General features: G+C 42.3%; 1 protein-coding gene across 1 annotated transcript in view; it reads right to left on the bottom strand.

The window, feature by feature from the left end:
- RYR3 (ryanodine receptor 3) overlaps positions 1-18,897 on the bottom strand; it is a 479,585-nt gene that overhangs the window by 189,898 nt on the left and 270,790 nt on the right. Inside the window, exons 57-60 of the mRNA XM_054969918.1 lie at positions 15,865-15,940; positions 15,604-15,727; positions 10,022-10,137; positions 8,575-8,642 (exon numbers count right to left, since the gene is read on the bottom strand). Of these exons, the coding sequence (XP_054825893.1) occupies positions 8,575-8,642; positions 10,022-10,137; positions 15,604-15,727; positions 15,865-15,940 (384 nt within the window). The remainder of the gene's footprint in view (positions 1-8,574; positions 8,643-10,021; positions 10,138-15,603; positions 15,728-15,864; positions 15,941-18,897) is intronic.

Below are 18,897 nucleotides of genomic sequence, written 5' to 3'. Positions count from 1 at the left end.
TCACTCAGAGATTCTTGCAATTAACCTTCCATATCCCCTTCTAGTATTCCAATTACTTCCATCTGCATCTTGTTAGCTAGTAACCGTTTTATCCTCTGAATGTAATCCACGCCCCCATCATATAGTTATTCTCTCTTAAAGAGATATTAGTCCCATAAGTAGTTATAAGAAACACGTATAGTCATTGGCTATATTCAAGCCATTAGGTATGAGAGTATTGAGTTTATATATCCAAAAGGTTTCTTTTTGGTGTAGTTCCCTAGTAGCAGTCATATATTCCCTCTTTCGAGTCTTGAACAGTACTGTAAATAACATCTCCATGTCACTATGTTTTCTCTCCAAATAATGTTGGACCATGGGTGCCTCTAATACGTTATTCTTTATTCTGGACTGATGTTCACCAAGCCTTATTCTAATAGAGCGTGTGGTACTTCCTACATATAATAGACCACATGGGCATTTCAAAACATACACTACCCCCTCAGTGCCGCAGTTAACAAATTCATTTGTAGTCCTTAATCCTGACTGTTCCAAATCTTCTGTAGTCATTATTAGGGAGCATTGTTTACATCTCCCACATTTGTATACACCCCTCGGCAGTCCTATGTTCCTGGTGCCTATATCATAATTTAAATCCGAATGTATAATCTGATCTTTGATGTTCCGGGTCCTCCTGAAGGCTACCAGTGGGGGAGTCTCACAGCCTGGGATATCATTGACAAGCGGCCAGTATTTCAAGATTGCCCTGCGGATGGCATTTGCTTTTTCACTATAGTCGAGAACACCCACGATACGGTCTCTGGTCGTTCGTACCTTCGGTCTGAGTAATTCTTCTCTGGTCGTTTCGTCAGCACGTCGTCTTGCTTGTAATAACACCCTATCTGGGTAACCCCGTTGCTTCAAATGTTCTTGCAATATATTACTCTGGAGAACATAATCAGCAATACTAGTAGAATTTCTTTTAAGTCGCAGGAATTGTCCAAAGGGTAAGTTAGCCCTTAGATGTCCAGGATGAAAGGATCTATAATGGAGTAATGAATTTTTGTCTGTTTGTTTCCTAAAAGGTCTTACCGCCAGGGTCCCATCCTCCCCCTTATACACTGTCACATCCAGATAATTCACAGACTCCCTACTTGTGCACCAAGTGAACTTTATATTGGGATGTATACTGTTCATCCATTCCCCCAATTCTTGGATGTTGACATTTTCATTTGTCACTAGGAAGAGATCGTCAATAAAACGAACAAATATGATGATGTCCTTCCAAAATGGATTAGTTACAGGATTACAAAAATAGTCCCTTTCCAGCCGTCCCATAAATAGATTCGCTATACATGGTGCTGCAGAGCATCCCATCGCGACCCCTCGAAGCTGAATGAAAAATTGGTCTTCTACTCTAAAGTAGTTGTTTTCTAGTATTATTTCCAAAAGTGATGTCAAAAAGAAAGTGGGTGGGCGCAAACACTCTCTTTGATCTAAAGTTTCCATTACCACTAGGCGTGCCTCTTCATGCGGAATATTAGTATACAGTGAGGCAACGTCCAGTGTTGCTAATATCGCCCCTGTTGGTAATTTGAAGCCTTCAAACTTCTTGACAAAGTCCCCCGTGTCCAGTAAAAAAGTCGGTAGTTTTCTTACAAAATCCTGGAGAAAAAAATCCAAGTATTTAGACAACGGTTCCAGGATAGAGTTGCTTCCCGATATAATTGGGCGACCCGGAGGGGGAAAACCTTCTTTATGGATTTTAGGCAATATATACATTACTGGTGTCCTGGGAGACAAATTAATTAAGCCTTTATGTTCCCGATCTGTAATATGTCCCAATGCTAAAGCTTCATCCACGGTTACCTTGATTAAAAAACCGATCTTCTTCACAGGATCATTGGGGATTGGTTTGTAGTCCAATTCATTATTCAATTGTCTCCTCACTTCCATCATATAATCTTTTTTATCCATCACCACTATTGCACCTCCCTTATCAGCCTCTTTTATTATGATGGAACGATCAGATCGCAAATCCTTTAAAGCCATCCTCTCCCCCTTCGGTAGGTTGTTGTATCCAATACCTTCCCGGGCTTCTATATTGTCAATTTCCTTCAATAACATCTTCTCAAAAGTCTGGACACAGTGGTTATTGACAACGGGATTATATGAGGAGCGTGTGAAGATGCCTGTTTCCTTTCTCTTAAATGCTGTACCTCCAAAAACAATTTTCAATTTAATTTGTCTTATTAGTTTAAAGACGTCTATCCTAGTTTGGAAATCATTATACCTGGGAGTTGGCACAAACCCTTAGAAAAAGTGGCCTTAAATAAAGGCCTCGGGTTTGTGCCAACTCCCAGGTATAATGATTTCCAAACTAGGATAGACGTCTTTAAACTAATAAGACAAATTAAATTGAAAATTGTTTTTGGAGGTACAGCATTTAAGAGAAAGGAAACAGGCATCTTCACACGCTCCTCATATAATCCCGTTGTCAATAACCACTGTGTCCAGACTTTTGAGAAGATGTTATTGAAGGAAATTGACAATATAGAAGCCCGGGAAGGTATTGGATACAACAACCTACCGAAGGGGGAGAGGATGGCTTTAAAGGATTTGCGATCTGATCGTTCCATCATAATAAAAGAGGCTGATAAGGGAGGTGCAATAGTGGTGATGGATAAAAAAGATTATATGATGGAAGTGAGGAGACAATTGAATAATGAATTGGACTACAAACCAATCCCCAATGATCCTGTGAAGAAGATCGGTTTTTTAATCAAGGTAACCGTGGATGAAGCTTTAGCATTGGGACATATTACAGATCGGGAACATAAAGGCTTAATTAATTTGTCTCCCAGGACACCAGTAATGTATATATTGCCTAAAATCCATAAAGAAGGTTTTCCCCCTCCGGGTCGCCCAATTATATCGGGAAGCAACTCTATCCTGGAACCGTTGTCTAAATACTTGGATTTTTTTCTCCAGGATTTTGTAAGAAAACTACCGACTTTTTTACTGGACACGGGGGACTTTGTCAAGAAGTTTGAAGGCTTCAAATTACCAACAGGGGCGATATTAGCAACACTGGACGTTGCCTCACTGTATACTAATATTCCGCATGAAGAGGCACGCCTAGTGGTAATGGAAACTTTAGATCAAAGAGAGTGTTTGCGCCCACCCACTTTCTTTTTGACATCACTTTTGGAAATAATACTAGAAAACAACTACTTTAGAGTAGAAGACCAATTTTTCATTCAGCTTCGAGGGGTCGCGATGGGATGCTCTGCAGCACCATGTATAGCGAATCTATTTATGGGACGGCTGGAAAGGGACTATTTTTGTAATCCTGTAACTAATCCATTTTGGAAGGACATCATCATATTTGTTCGTTTTATTGACGATCTCTTCCTAGTGACAAATGAAAATGTCAACATCCAAGAATTGGGGGAATGGATGAACAGTATACATCCCAATATAAAGTTCACTTGGTGCACAAGTAGGGAGTCTGTGAATTATCTGGATGTGACAGTGTATAAGGGGGAGGATGGGACCCTGGCGGTAAGACCTTTTAGGAAACAAACAGACAAAAATTCATTACTCCATTATAGATCCTTTCATCCTGGACATCTAAGGGCTAACTTACCCTTTGGACAATTCCTGCGACTTAAAAGAAATTCTACTAGTATTGCTGATTATGTTCTCCAGAGTAATATATTGCAAGAACATTTGAAGCAACGGGGTTACCCAGATAGGGTGTTATTACAAGCAAGACGACGTGCTGACGAAACGACCAGAGAAGAATTACTCAGACCGAAGGTACGAACGACCAGAGACCGTATCGTGGGTGTTCTCGACTATAGTGAAAAAGCAAATGCCATCCGCAGGGCAATCTTGAAATACTGGCCGCTTGTCAATGATATCCCAGGCTGTGAGACTCCCCCACTGGTAGCCTTCAGGAGGACCCGGAACATCAAAGATCAGATTATACATTCGGATTTAAATTATGATATAGGCACCAGGAACATAGGACTGCCGAGGGGTGTATACAAATGTGGGAGATGTAAACAATGCTCCCTAATAATGACTACAGAAGATTTGGAACAGTCAGGATTAAGGACTACAAATGAATTTGTTAACTGCGGCACTGAGGGGGTAGTGTATGTTTTGAAATGCCCATGTGGTCTATTATATGTAGGAAGTACCACACGCTCTATTAGAATAAGGCTTGGTGAACATCAGTCCAGAATAAAGAATAACGTATTAGAGGCACCCATGGTCCAACATTATTTGGAGAGAAAACATAGTGACATGGAGATGTTATTTACAGTACTGTTCAAGACTCGAAAGAGGGAATATATGACTGCTACTAGGGAACTACACCAAAAAGAAACCTTTTGGATATATAAACTCAATACTCTCATACCTAATGGCTTGAATATAGCCAATGACTATACGTGTTTCTTATAACTACTTATGGGACTAATATCTCTTTAAGAGAGAATAACTATATGATGGGGGCGTGGATTACATTCAGAGGATAAAACGGTTACTAGCTAACAAGATGCAGATGGAAGTAATTGGAATACTAGAAGGGGATATGGAAGGTTAATTGCAAGAATCTCTGAGTGAGTATATTGTACCATGAATGTATTAGTGTAAACATTAGATACTCAGGGATTCTTTATGACTATGTATGTTTTTCCAGCTACTGTGCTCTTTGAAAAAGAACTTTGGAAACGGACCTTACAAGGATCTGGACCGTCCGTTAGAGAACTCAGTCACAGAGTTTACAACGTATATTGGAAGGACATAGGTCTACCCATGAGCTGTGACACCCACAGTGTCTGGAATCATTCTTGGACTGCACCTATATTGTGACTGTATATTATAATTGTGAACAAGGCAATTTAAACCCTGTATAGGAAAAGTAGTGTCATAGGATGCCTGACCAGTAAATGCACTTTAGTTGTAATAATTATAGCACTTGGAGCACGTGACACTTTAATAGAATAATTACAGGACGTCTGAAATGCCTATATGATTGAGGTTGAGGGGGAGTGCAATATGTGGTACAGTTCTGGAATGTGCTAAGAGAGATAATTTGAAATACAAGTTGTTTAATATACCCCTTATATATTGGTGAATAAATAATTCTGGAAACAATATTACACGCTTTATTGTTGATTGTGGAGGCATTATAGTACACGGGAATTTTTTTCTTGTCTGATAGCAGTATTACCGTGTTGCTCTATATTTTGGGACGCTGTAACTAGATCTCGTCATGGCAAGGCAGGCCTCCTTGAGACTAGGGACCACTGATAGCTGTTTTTCTCCTGATCAGAGAGTCCTCTGGGGAATATATGGAGAGAGACGGTCCCGCAGATACGCCGGCACCAGTCCGCATAGGGCCTTATAGGTCAATACCAGAACCTTGAATCTGATCCGGTACTCCACTGGCAACCAATGCAGCTCACGTAGTATCGGTGTTATATGCGCTCTACTTGGCATTCTCGTAATAATATACACCACTACAATTTGCACCACCTGTAATCTCCAGGTCAGGCTCAAGGGCAGTCCCACGAGTTACAGTAGTCCAACTTTGAGATGACCGTTGCCTGGATCACTGTAGTTGTTACAGGTTGACAGGTAAGGAACAAATTGCTTGGTCTGCTGCAGATGAAAAAAAGAGGACCTAACAACTGCTGCGACCTGCGCCTCCATTTTTAAGGAGGCATCCAGGATCATCCCCAGGCTCTTGACCCTTGGAACTGGAACAAGCTGTGCCCCATCAAGGGCTGGGAGCCAGAGTCCCAAACCTAGTCCTCCCTGGCTCAAGTACAGGACCTCCGTCTTTGTCGGGTTCAGCTTCAGCCGACTCTGTCTCAACCAACCAGTCATGGCTGCAAATGCATGTTCCAAGGCATCTGGGGCTGAGTAGGGCCGTCCATCCATCATCAGGTATAACTGGATGTCAACTGCATACTGACGACACCCAAGTCCAAAACTTCCCACCAGCTGAGCAAGGGAGCGCATATAAATGTTGAATAATAATGGGGAGAGTATTGCCCCCTGCGGGACCCCACACACCAATGGGTGGCAAGATGACAATTTCTCCCCAAGAGCCACCCTCTGTCCCCGACTGTGGAGAAAAGAGACAAGCCACTGTAAGGCAGGCCCTTGTATCCCCATATCGGTGAGGCAGTGAGTCAAAAGATCATAATCAACTGTATCCAACACTGCTGACAGATCCAATAATATCAGCAGCGCCCGAGCTGCCTCGATCCAGGTGTCTGCGAAGGTCATCTCTAAGGGCGACCAGCAACATCTCTGTCCCATGCCCTGGATGGAACCTGGACTGGAAGGGACCTAGGGCTGAGACGTCCTTCAGGAAACCCTGTAACTGTTCCACCACCGCCTGCTCAATCACCTTCCCCAGAAACCGGAGGTTCGAGACCGGGCGGTAATTGACCAGGTTGGTAGGGTCCAGTGATGGCTTCTTTAAGAGAGGTCTCACCACGGCTTCCTTTAATGGCCTGGGAAAACCCCCAGTGCTCAAGGATATGCTAACAATGGCCTCCAACCAGGACTGTAGCCCCTCCGCGCTGGCTTTTACCAGCCACGATGGACATGGGTCCAAGGTGTCAGGTCTGGATTACAACTATTATTTAGCCACAGATCTGACACAAGGAGCACGTGGTGGGCCTGACTGATCGCAGGGTCCTGTCAATCTCCTCCCCAGAGAGTGGGCTGAACTGATCAAATGTTAGCTCCAAAGATGGCCAAGGGGTCCCGAGTTCCTTCAAGTTCCTGGGTTTGGAAAGCTGCCGCCAGGGGAATGAGAGCTCTTGCCTCTCTCCCAAGCTTTTTCCCTCATGCAAAAACAGCGTGGAGGGGAGACATTTCCCCATTTCTGCTGCTCAGTGTGGAGATATTGTGTACATGTGAGGCAGCAGAAAAGGGAAAACTCCCTCCCTCCCCACTGTTTTTGCATGGGGAAAATAGCATGGAAGAAAGACAGGAGCTCTCCCCCCCTTGGGTGGCAGCTTTCTGAGTCCATTTCTACTCTTGTTTTTTTTATAGAAGCCAATCCCCAAGTTGACATGTGTCTGCATGGAGCACAAGTTGGCTCTATGGAGAACTCGTAAAAGAAGAAACACATATAGTAACTCTAACCAAATGCAAAACTCAAAATGAGACAACTGTGCTTCTGACAACCTGGCCTCCACTGACAGGAACCCTGTGGGGAAATACAAATGTGTCCCTTTATTCAAAGAGCAGGGACATGCATTGTAGTAGGAAGCTTTTTTTCACTTCTGTACTTCCTAATGATGAGCCTATTGCTAGGTCTGTAATAAACAGCACACTGATAAGTACACCATATTCAATGTTCTTTACAACGCTCATTTTTGGTATGATGGATTCCACCATCTCCATCCAAATTGAGATTCATTCTTTCTTTACTCCTGTAGTTTCCTGCCAATAATTCTGTAACACAGCTTCTTTTTGAGGAGCAGAATCCATGGAGCAAAGAGAGAACACTTCTCAGTTTTTAAAATAATCTTATGAGTATGTACTTCCAGCTTCAGATTTGGGGTCCTGGGAGAAACAAACAAACAAAAATCAGAAAGAACCTTTTTTGTCATTCTACCAGTGCAGATAAACATTACCAGGGACCTCATCACAGCAAACACAAAACAATACAGATTTTTTCATCAGTTGTTTGAAAACTGCAGTGATTTACAGAGTTCAAAATTCCACTTTTCTAAACTCCGTATCAAAATGCAACGAAATGCAGAATGTGAACTCTACATCATTCTCTGCATTTGGGCCATCAAATTGCTAGAAGTGATAAGCTCTGGCATTAGTACAACAGTCCCTACAGGTTTAGGAGGAGGATTTCTACCCTGACTCTGGGACTCAACACCAGCTCTGCTCAACAGGAAACAATGGCCCCTACTGCATCACTTCCATTTGTGCCTGTTGGTATATGAGTGCTGGGGCCACACACACATTTTGCAGAGAAACAGTTATCAATACAAACAAGCTGTTACTAATTTAAAGTGTAATTTCAATAATCTTCAAGAAAGCAAGTTGGTGAAGTTACAGTATTTACTCAAATGGTCTCCCACAGGTACTCCATTAAAAAAAAAAGAGGGTCATTTTACATTTGCATAAAAGTTACAGTTATGTCCGGTAATAATTATTTTTTGTGTATTACATTTTTAAGGCCATCTTACATTCAGGATTGACTTCCTTTCAAGTAAATACAGTAATCATTTGTCCAGTAAAACATACATATTTTATTCAACCTAAATTAATTGCTTTGCCTTTTAATTTCATCACTTCAACCTAAATTAATTGCTTTGCCTTTTACTTTCACTTTCTAGGTAGAAAAATAATTTTACAGCAATAATACCTCCAAGCAGAATTTTGGAAAGTTCAATTTGCTTTACTGATTTCATTACCCACCACCGGAGATGGGAACTGGATATTACATTACCTGTATAACTTTCAGGTTAATGTATACTACTACATTCTTGTATTACTGTGAAAATGAAAGCATGTTCTTTGAAGATACATGTTACTCACTTTCGCAAAGAATTTGATTTCTTGGTCATGTGGTGATTTCTCAGTTTTTCCACTGATGACAATGGCTTCTGCAGAGAGATAATTAATGCAAAGGTAAATAATGCTGGGTAAGGTTATTAATTAATATCATTCACATGCTTTTGAAGCCTCTTAATATTTCAAGAGCACCAACCATATCATCCAGTTTAGAATGCCTCCTATGTGTATTGCCTTTTGCAAATGGAATGGACTATCTGTGAATGTCCAACTTCTGTTTCTGATTATTGCCCCCTCCCAAAAATTATGATTATCTTAAGGAAACATTATTTGGAAGCAATCTTAGCTGCCACAAAAAACGCTGTTTTATCGGTTTATCATCTTGGCAATCTTATAAAAGAGCTAATACAGAAAGGCAACTTTGAGTGGCAGGGAACCCCACTGGCTGCCATTCCTTAGTCCGCCCCCACCCCAGCTACGGTCTGAGGGGGGATGGTGGTTTATTGGCTGGCAGACAGGTCAGAGGATGCTTGGGATCCGACCCCCATGCATCACCAATCCTCCATAAACTGTGATTCAAAATAGTTGTGGCCTCATTTTACTCCAACCATTGGTGTCTGTGGTTTTTGTTGTTATGCTCTTGCCTCCTTCCACTGTCCATCAGTGTTGGGCTGCAACTGTTCTCTATAGTTTGGAGATCAACTGGAATTCTATATCTACAGGCCCCACATGGATGTGGGTAATCCTAGATTTATTGTCGTTTGGTGGACAGACAGGTCCACCAAACTGTGTGGCACAGCAGCTTGTAGATCATATTGCACCATACTCCAGGCTAAGTTATAACCATGCAAAACCATCTATCCTGCCATGTAACCGCACAAGACTTTCACATCCATTAAAAAGTTTGGAAAACTGATGGCTTCTAATAACAGAAAAGTAGCATGGTAATCAAAACATTCCCTCAGAAAGTTACCTTCACATGGTGCAAATCAGGTGCTTAGGTATGTGAATCAATTTTGGCTTCTCTAAGCTGCTTGCCAAACTCTCCAAGCAAGATTTTATTTTTTTGGCAGACAAGGGAACACTGCAAGATGTCTGCAAGGGCTTTTCCTTTAACAGGTACTGATGAGTAAGGAATCAGGATTCCATGTCCAAGCCTTAGCCAAGCCAGGACAACTACAGTTGGGGTGTGGGGGGGGGGGGAAGGTGGTCAGCAGTGCTTCTGGACAAATATTATTTCCATGTGATCCTCAGAATTAGAAGTACCATCTGTAGATATTGTTGCAGAACATAGCTGCTGTTACTTGTCTGAAGATTTATTAAGTAGAATCAAATTTATGTCAAATATTTCCTTGGAAATTGTGGTCTTTTTGAGTTGCGGCCTCTCGGCAAGAGGAACTAACCAAAGATACATGAATATGATGCTATCTGTCTTTTTGATTAGTAGCATAGAAACACTGGAGCAACTTACCTAAATGTGCAATAAATTCATGAGCAGAGTCAACATATTTTAGAATCTTCCTCAGAAACTTGTAGGCGAACCTTTTTTCCATAGATGAAGCATCCAACTCCAAGTCATTTAAACCTCTAGTAAAAAACATTGAAATAACATGCTGCATATCATGATTTAAATTGCATTATTTAAACCAGGCTAGTTTATCATAAATGTTAGTTTTTGTTTTGAAACAATTTCAAAATGCCCATTTTAATTGTATCTATAGCTAAATGGAAAAACTGATCTTTTTGAGGGATTGTGTGTGTGTGTTTTTACACAATGTACTTTATCATTTGTGCTCATGTGCTTGGCCACAGTTGCACAAAAAATGTGATACAAAATTGAACAGAGATCATAATCTACCAGCAGGAAGATGGGGAAAATACAGAGAAAAGGCTACCTGATCCCAGCATGGTCAGAAAACAAACTGTACTAATATTTTGAATATCGACCTTCAAAATAGCTCTCTCTCTCCTAGCTAGCATTTCCATGAAAAGGAAACCAAAAATAAGCAGTTGTAGTATTTTTGTAACCAACATGGAGACATGGAGAGAATGCTTTTTTTTTTGAGTTACAGATAAATATAAGATTTCTAGCAGTTAATGTTTCCTTGAGCAGCTTAGAGCGGTATAAAAATTATAGCCCAATGTGTCAGAAATGATATTTTTGTGACACTTTATTTTTATATCTTGAAGGCTGATAGTGAGTATTGAGAGTGGTTGCCCTAATACTAAGATTGGTATTGCTCACTGAAACTGTCTACTCAGTCTTTTCTGAAGTCTCTGTCTCGCTCTTTCTCATAGACCACATTTCTCAGTGAGAATCAAGGCAGATTACAATATTTTTAAAAATGCAATAGAAATAATGTAAGAGATACAATGAACAATGCAATAAAAGTGGAGTACATAAGAGGGCTCCTGCTTTTGGACCCACTGCCAGTACCAGCTGTGGAGAATCTGATTGTGATGATGGCCCCCATCCCTGGCACCAGCCCACTGGGCCCCACTGGCTCCAGCATGTCATTGCTCCTTGCGGCCTCCTCCAAGTCTGTGGCAGCATCAGACCTCTTTGTGCTCTGGAGAGAGCATCCTCCTCAGTGGGACACTGGGCTGTGGGGCACCCACTCTGTGCACCCATGAAAATGGATGGTGCCCCTGCACAGTCCATTACTGACATGGAGCAACGGAAGCAAGAGGCATTATATAGGAGAAGACAGATGGGATCTGTCTGACAGCCAGTTTAGTGTAGTGGTTAAAAGCTGCAGGACTCAATTTGAAAAATTGTTATGTGCTTCTGATGAAAAACTGATTAAAAAGATATATATATTTTTAATGCAAATGAAGAAGGAAAATGAAGTGGTAAAAAGATGTAAGAGTAAATGGGCACAAAATTTGGGATATGAAATTGATTTAGAACAATGGAATACAGTATGGAATAAAGTTAATATGAAAATAACTAAATCAGTTAACTTCAAAGAGAATTTATATAAAATGTTTTATAGATGGTATTTAACCCCAGATAGACTGGCTAAAATGTGTAAGAGAACACCAAGTAGATGCTGGAAGTGTGGAGAATGTACAGGAACATTTTATCATATGTGGTGGACCTGTAAAGCTGTTCATAGATTTTGGATAATGATACATACATTACTCCATACAATTTTACAGATACCAATACCTTTTAAGCCGGAATTGTTTCTATTGAACTGCATCCCAGATGAAGTTAACAAAGACCAAAAACATTTTATAATACATGCAGTGACAGCAGCTAGAATTTTATTAGCATTTTATTGGAAACAACAAATAATACCAACTCAAGAAGAACTGGTAGGAAAGATTATGGAAACAGCAGAAATGGATAAATTAACAATGATACTAAAAGGGAAAATGGAAGAAGAGTTCGCCAGTCCTTGGACACCGTTTTACAATTGAATTACAAATTAGCATCAAGATTTGAATTTGCCAAGAATGTAAAAAAAACTCAAATATTTTATTATTAATAGTATATGTTATTCATTAAGAATGTTTAATAATATATTGGGTATTGCTGTAAGCAGACCATAATGGATATATTCATTTCTTTTCACTTCTTTCTTCTTCCTAATTTTTTTTTTACTTTTTCCTCTTTTATTTGAAAAATTAATAAAAATAATAATATAAAAAAATAAAAGCTGCAGGACTCTAATCTAGAGAACCAGGTTTGATTCCCATCTCCTCTGCTTGAAGCCAGCTGGATAACTTTGGGTCAGTCACAGCTCTCTCAGAGTTCTGTCAGCCCCACCCACCTCATAGGTGAGTGTCGTAAGGATAATAACACACTTTGTAAACACTCTTGAGTGTGACATTAAGTTGTTCTGAAGGGCGGTATATAAATCAAACGTTGTTGTTGTTATCATCATCATCCTGGGGACCTTGCAGCCATCTGAGGGGGTGTAATGGTGCTACTACCTTGGACACCTGATCCCCAGACATTGCAGCATAGGTAAACAGCATAGGCTAGAGGTGTCAGGGCACTGTTGGAGAGCCTCCAGGAGGACCAACCCATGTCACTGTTCCTGCTACTATATGTGTTTCCAGACCCACTCCCTCTTAGTGATGCTTCATACATTTTGCCCCCCCCCCCCCATGGTGGCTCTGGTAATGATGATGATGATGACGACGACCATGCTAATGCTAATGCTAATGCTGATAACGACGATAATGATAATAACAACAACAATAATATTCAATTTATATACCACCCTTCAGGACAACTTAATGCCTCTCAGAGCAGTTGACAAAGTATGTTATTATTATCCCCACAACAAAACACCCTGTGAGGTGGGTGGGGCTGAGAGAACTCCTAGAAGCTGTGAGTGACCCAAGGTCACCCAGCTGGCTTCAAGTGGAGGAGTGGGGAATCAAACCCAGATTAGGGTTACCAGTTCCAGGTAGGGTTGCCAGGTCCAGGATGGGAACCTTCTGGAGATTTAGGGGTGGAGCATGGAGAGGGCAGGATTTGGGGAGGGGAGGGGCCTGAGTGGGGTATAATACCATAGAGTTCACCCTTCATAGCAGCCATTTTTTCCAGGGGAACTGATCTTTGTTGCCTGGAGATCAATTGAGATTCCAAGAGATCTCCAGCTACCACCAGGAGACTGGCAACCCTAGGCTCTGGTAGCTCATCACCCATGTCCATGACCCAAGGGCAAGGACAAGGACGGCATGGCGTTCCAGCCTCATGTGGTACGGGTGACATAGGTGCATCTTCTGTTGACCAGTGACCATGTGGGTTTGACAGTGGACCTTGTTGTAGGTGACATGATTCACTCACTCGTTCTTGGCATATGGTGTGAGCTGGTACAAGAGCACAAGTTAACACCAGTCACCTGTGGTAAGGAGAAGGAAAGCTTTCAGCGCCGCCTCCAGTCGAGCAACCAACCCCCTCCCCCTCCCAAGCAGGGACCCTTGCAACCAGCCCTCTGGCCAGGCATTCAGTAGGCAGCAAAGATCTGTGCATCATATATGCTGACTGAGAACTTGGCCATAAGTTCTATCAGGATGCCCAGGTAGTTGCAGCTGGCCTGCAAATTCAAGCTGTAGAAGTTGTGTTGGTTACTGCAACTTGTCCCAGGATACAATGTATATGCAGACCATGGCCACATCAGGAAACCCATAAACATGGCGAATCCAACACAGCTCCCCCTCCTCCATGGGGAAGTGCAGCAGCATGGCATCTTGAAATGTGTGGAGGGAGCAGCTCACTGAGGATTGGGACACTGATGGTAGTGGCTGAAGTTGCCAGAGATGTCCCCTGGGGTCAGCATCACAAACATTCTCCTACAGCAGGAAGGTCAGCCTTGTTTTCCTGGGACAATATGCGGTGGGTTGGGCCCAAGTGGGCCTGGATGTGCAGGCATGCTGTGGGTGACAGTGGGTGAGCACTGGAGTCCTCTTCCCCTTTTTGTACTGCTGCCTTTGTTCTGTTTGATGGAGGCCTGTGTCTTTAAACGGGTGGGGGGCCACAGTTTGTCAATTCCTTTCTATCCATCATGGCCATACCATTGTGCCACTGTGATGTCTTGTGGGCACGATGGCATGGTTGCTGGGGTCATGGACTGTGCAGTCCTGCTGCAAGGGCTTTTTTTTTTTGTTCCTGGTGTAAGGACCAGGCCTTGCACCACTTAAGACAGAATGCTAAGTTTGAAACTTTGGTCCAGGCCTCATGTCCTGAAGATTTCTTACTAGGCCTGTTTACTGGAAAGTCCCTGCTCTGTTAATTAACTGCACCGTGGACTGCTTTCTTCCTGTGAGAAAGTGGCCTTGAGAAGGCCAGAGCCTGGTGCTGAGCTCAGCTCTAGCTATACTCCCTAAACTTTCACATGCTGTAATGTCCAATTAAGTAACTGAGCCCTGATTGGTTCCTGTGAGTGGGCAGATGCCCCCTAGATTTCAAGAAGCATCAGAGTCTCTAGGCAGTTTGTCAGTTTCCACCTTCCAGCCACTGCCAACCACCTGCAATGCGAGAAAGAGCTCCTCAGCTCCATGCCACTTCCAGGATGCCTAGAGGAAGCTGGCATGGATGGACTTTGGTAAGATCAACCAGCTTTGGAACCAACTCAGAGAATGTTTGGTAGCTAGCCAGTAGTATTTTAGTTAGAACACAGCTAGATCAGCAAGCTGTTATTTGTTTTTATGCTTTACCTAAATGCTTCTAAAAGCCATTTGCAGAAGCCGCTGTTCTTTCTTCAATAAACTCCAAAAATATTTTACCTGCCTGTGTCCAGTATTGCTTGCCAAGGAGATATACACACTAAAGAACCCAGGAAGCCGGGGTGCTTCACATTAAATGACCAGAGCTCTTAGAAGCTCCTAGGAGTCCTGAATGGCTTGGATAACCATCAGGGACGGGGGATGAGAGTCTCTGGGTCATACACCTGGATTGTGCACTTTCCTCTTAAGAACAGACCAGTAGTGTTGCTGTTACATGGGCAGCTGGTTGCCTCCTCCACAGTGGCCCTCAGGATTTTGCTGCCCCAAACTAGAAATTTTCAAAGCTTTATCCTGCTTTTGGACAAAAAGGTATTAAACAAACCATATCTTATTAAATCACCTATTTTGCAAGATCAAACTGTGCAAAGGTACATCAGGAAGAGGTCGTTATCTTAGTCCACTCCTAAATACATTTGCTTGAAAGCAAATGTCTGTGAAATCCATAGAACTGCTTATTATTAAACAAATTTACAAAATTATGCTAATCTTGTGAGTGATTCTAACAACTAATCTAAATTAAACAAAATGACAACTGGTTCACATAATTCTTTTTCTCACAGACTTTCTTGATATCAAATAGATTTAATTTAAAACATTTGTTTCTGCCTATGCTTTTCTGTGTTTCTATTAGCAATTCTATGTTGACTATGTGAATATATTTAATTATCAAAAACACAATTGTATGATGTATTCAGAAACACAACTGAAAAAATAAAGCATAGAATAATGCATTTTAAAATTATTTACGGTCTTATATGACATGAAAGCCATAATATCACAATTGGATATGAATATTATTGTACTTACCTAGATATGACGATTCCATTCACTAAAAGAAATTTAAAAAGTTCTTGTGCTTTCTCCCTGTCCCGAGACTTTTCTTTGGCTGTCAAAGTGTCATAAGGTACCAACAAAGGATGGCTGCCTCCACCTGTAATGAGGCAAGATAACTGTTGCTATTTTCTTCTATAGCAATTGATTACAAAATGGTAATAGACAATTAGACTATTCTGATTTTGCCTTCTGTGTGCTAATTTTCAGGTGTTTTACAAAACATTTAAATCTTACCTTTATTTTCCAATTCAATTTTCTTCTTTTTAGCCCAAATGTTATGATAGTTTTCTGCCACCACTTCAACCATACCCTGCATCATCACAACACAGAGAAAAGATAAATAACAACAGTGTTTATATACTGCTCTTCTAGACAGTGCCTCTCTCAAAGCAATGAACAAGGTCAGTGTAATTATTATCCCTACAATACAGCTGAGGAGCTTGGGCTGAGAGGAGTGGCTTACCCAAGGCCACCTGCTGAGCTCATGGTAGTAGTGGGAGTCAAACCAGCAGAGTGCTGATTTGCAGGCCAACCACTTAACATTATGGTACAGCAGTTCATACAACACATTCCCACAGCATTTCTAAAATACAGTTTATTGAAATTTCACGGTACAGATAGATGTTGCAGTGTTGTGTAGTTAGAAGTAGACATGCGCATGAACCACACAAAAAACGAACCATGTGGTTCGTGGGTTTTCACGAAGCAGGAACCATGAACTGGCATGAACTGGGGCAAGTTCACGAACCAGTTCGTGGTTCGTGGGGTTTAAATGCCCCTTTCTGGCCTTTTAGCAGCGGTAGGGAAAGAGACATTTGACAATTTAAAGGGCCCTTTCCTGCCTTGCAAGGGGCAGGTCCCTTTAAACTATCATCTGGCAGGCGAGGGAAACCCCTTCACCGCCTGCCAGCTGATAGTTTAAAGGGACCTGCTGCTTGCAAGCAGTAGAGCCCTTTAAACGGCCCAAACCCCAGCCCCACACTTACCTTGCACAGCTGCCCTGCAGGCCCGCGGCATCCTCCCCCTCCTCCTGCGAGGGGCAGGAAGGCCGTTTTTGGCCTCTTCCGCCGCTGCGCGGACCCACAGAGCAGCGGATGCCCAAAACGGCCTTCCCACCCTTCAAACAGCCATCGTGGTGGCCATTTGAGGGGCAGGAAGGCCATTTTCGGCCTCCTCCTCCGCCCTGTGGGTCCATGCAGCAGTGGAGGCCGAAAAGGGCCTCCCCACCCCTCAAATGGCCACCACTGTGAGCATTTTAGGTGTGGGAAGGCCATTTTCAACCTTCTCTGCTGTCCTGTGGGCCCGCGCAACAGCAGAGGAGGCCGAAAATGGGAGGAGGCCACGGGCCCACAGGGCGTCTGGGCAAGATAAGTGTGGGGCTGGGGCTGGGGATTGAGCTGTTTAAAGGGCCCTGCTGCTTACAAGCAGTAGGATCCCCCCTGCCGCCTGCCAGCTGATAGTTTAAAGAGACCTGCTGCTTGCAAGTGACAGGAAAAGTTTATATGGCCATTTCCCTCAGGAAATGGCCATTTAAACTGCCCCTTTAATATGAACCAAACGAACCAGTAGACAAGTTTATGGAAGTTCGTGGAAACGAGCTTCTATGAACCACTGGTTTGCAAACCACGAACCGGGCTGATTTGTGGGGGGGGGGGATTTGGTTCGTATTTAGTCCAAATTCCTTAGAGCCCTATTACAAGTGCCCAAATGCGTGCCTAACTTTAGCTAGAAGATGTGCTCCATTGAGTCAATTTCTCCTAGGGGACAGGAGCAAAGCCTAAAAGAGTAAGGGACAGCTTTAAACTTTCCTTCCAGAACGGCAGAGGGTAGAGTCGAACTTCTAGCTAAAGTAAATGCCCTTCTAGAAATCAAACTTGATTGTCTTTTGTCTGATCGGAATCACCAGATAACAGGTCACGTAGCAAGCTTCTGTGCCCAGGTCTACAAGCAACATAAATCACATAAGGCAGACTGAATGTATTTTAACCTTTTAAACAACTAATTTATGACGATCGTTTTTTTAACTCTTATATTTATTCATTGTTCTTCCCCTGTATCCAGTCTCAACTGTTTTTAAACTGATTTGCAAATGGTTTTATGTGTACTGGTCGCAGACTGTAATAATAAACTTGACTTGGTTCAATATATTGTCAAAGGCTTTCACGGCCGGATTTGGTTCGTATTTGAGTTCATGCCCATCTCTAGTTAGAAGCTACAAATATTAAAGAAAGTAGATTTGTCAAACCCCTGGTACAAAGCCTAGTATTAAATATTTACATATCTAGTTGGATTCATTTCTAACTACTCTCAGTGGCAGGAATATGAATCTTTGCAGTGACCCCCTGCCTCACCTTAGCAGTCCCATCTGAACCCTGGAAATAGTGACGAAAGATACAGAAAGGGCATTTTGTCCTTTCCCCTTCCCTCCTCCAGTCCCTCAGCTCATGTGATTATTAATCCACACTAGTCCAGAAAACCACAGAATCTAGTTTCTGAGGCTCATAAGAAACTGCAAAATAACTATGATGTTGCAAAAGGGAAAGGAAAAAGGGCTCATTGCAAGGCCCCATTGAAAAAGAGAAGGGCCATTTCTCTCCTGTTCTCTGCACCCCAAACTGACATCTTGGGGTGGGGAGAAGAGAAATCTGTTTCTTTCTCCCCACTCCAAACTCAGAGCACGAGCAGCAGCGAACAGGAGTGATATCCTCTTTTTTTCTACAACCCAAGCAGACAGCTTCTGATCACTACCTCCCCGCTACATTTGCTGCCTCTCAGCAAGAATGGGAGGCATTAAAGTTTCCAGGATAGGAGATCAAAAATTGGAAATAGCTCTAGATTCAATCACACACACACACACACACCCTCCAAAACTTTGTTGCATACAGAGAAAATTTTTCCAGCAGCCTATCAAAAGCTGACCCCCAACTGATCTTTCATCAGTTGGTAGTATGAGCTTCTGATAGCTGCAAGTAGCCTGTTCCTGCAAAGACACAAACAGGTTTTGAACAGCCACAAAGCCAATTGAGTAATTGGCTGCCTGATCACCAACAGCAAACAGGAAGAGAATCAAACTGGCAGGTGTTTGAGCATCTCTAGATCTAACCCATTTTGTTCCATAAACCAATGTTTATTAATTCACTTCTACATTTTCATTAGAAACTTGTAGCTAAAAATGATGAGCTGGTTTGAATCAATATATGAAACCAACACACATTGCTTTCTGGTACTTGGGTTCTCAGGCCACAGTGCTTCAGTGACAGCATCAGC

This window comes from Eublepharis macularius, chromosome 2, assembly GCF_028583425.1.
Source record: "Eublepharis macularius isolate TG4126 chromosome 2, MPM_Emac_v1.0, whole genome shotgun sequence".
Taxonomy (NCBI): Eukaryota; Metazoa; Chordata; class Lepidosauria; order Squamata; family Eublepharidae; genus Eublepharis; species Eublepharis macularius.
Note: the sequence above shows the minus strand (reverse complement) of the source record. Positions and strands in the feature narration are given on the sequence as shown.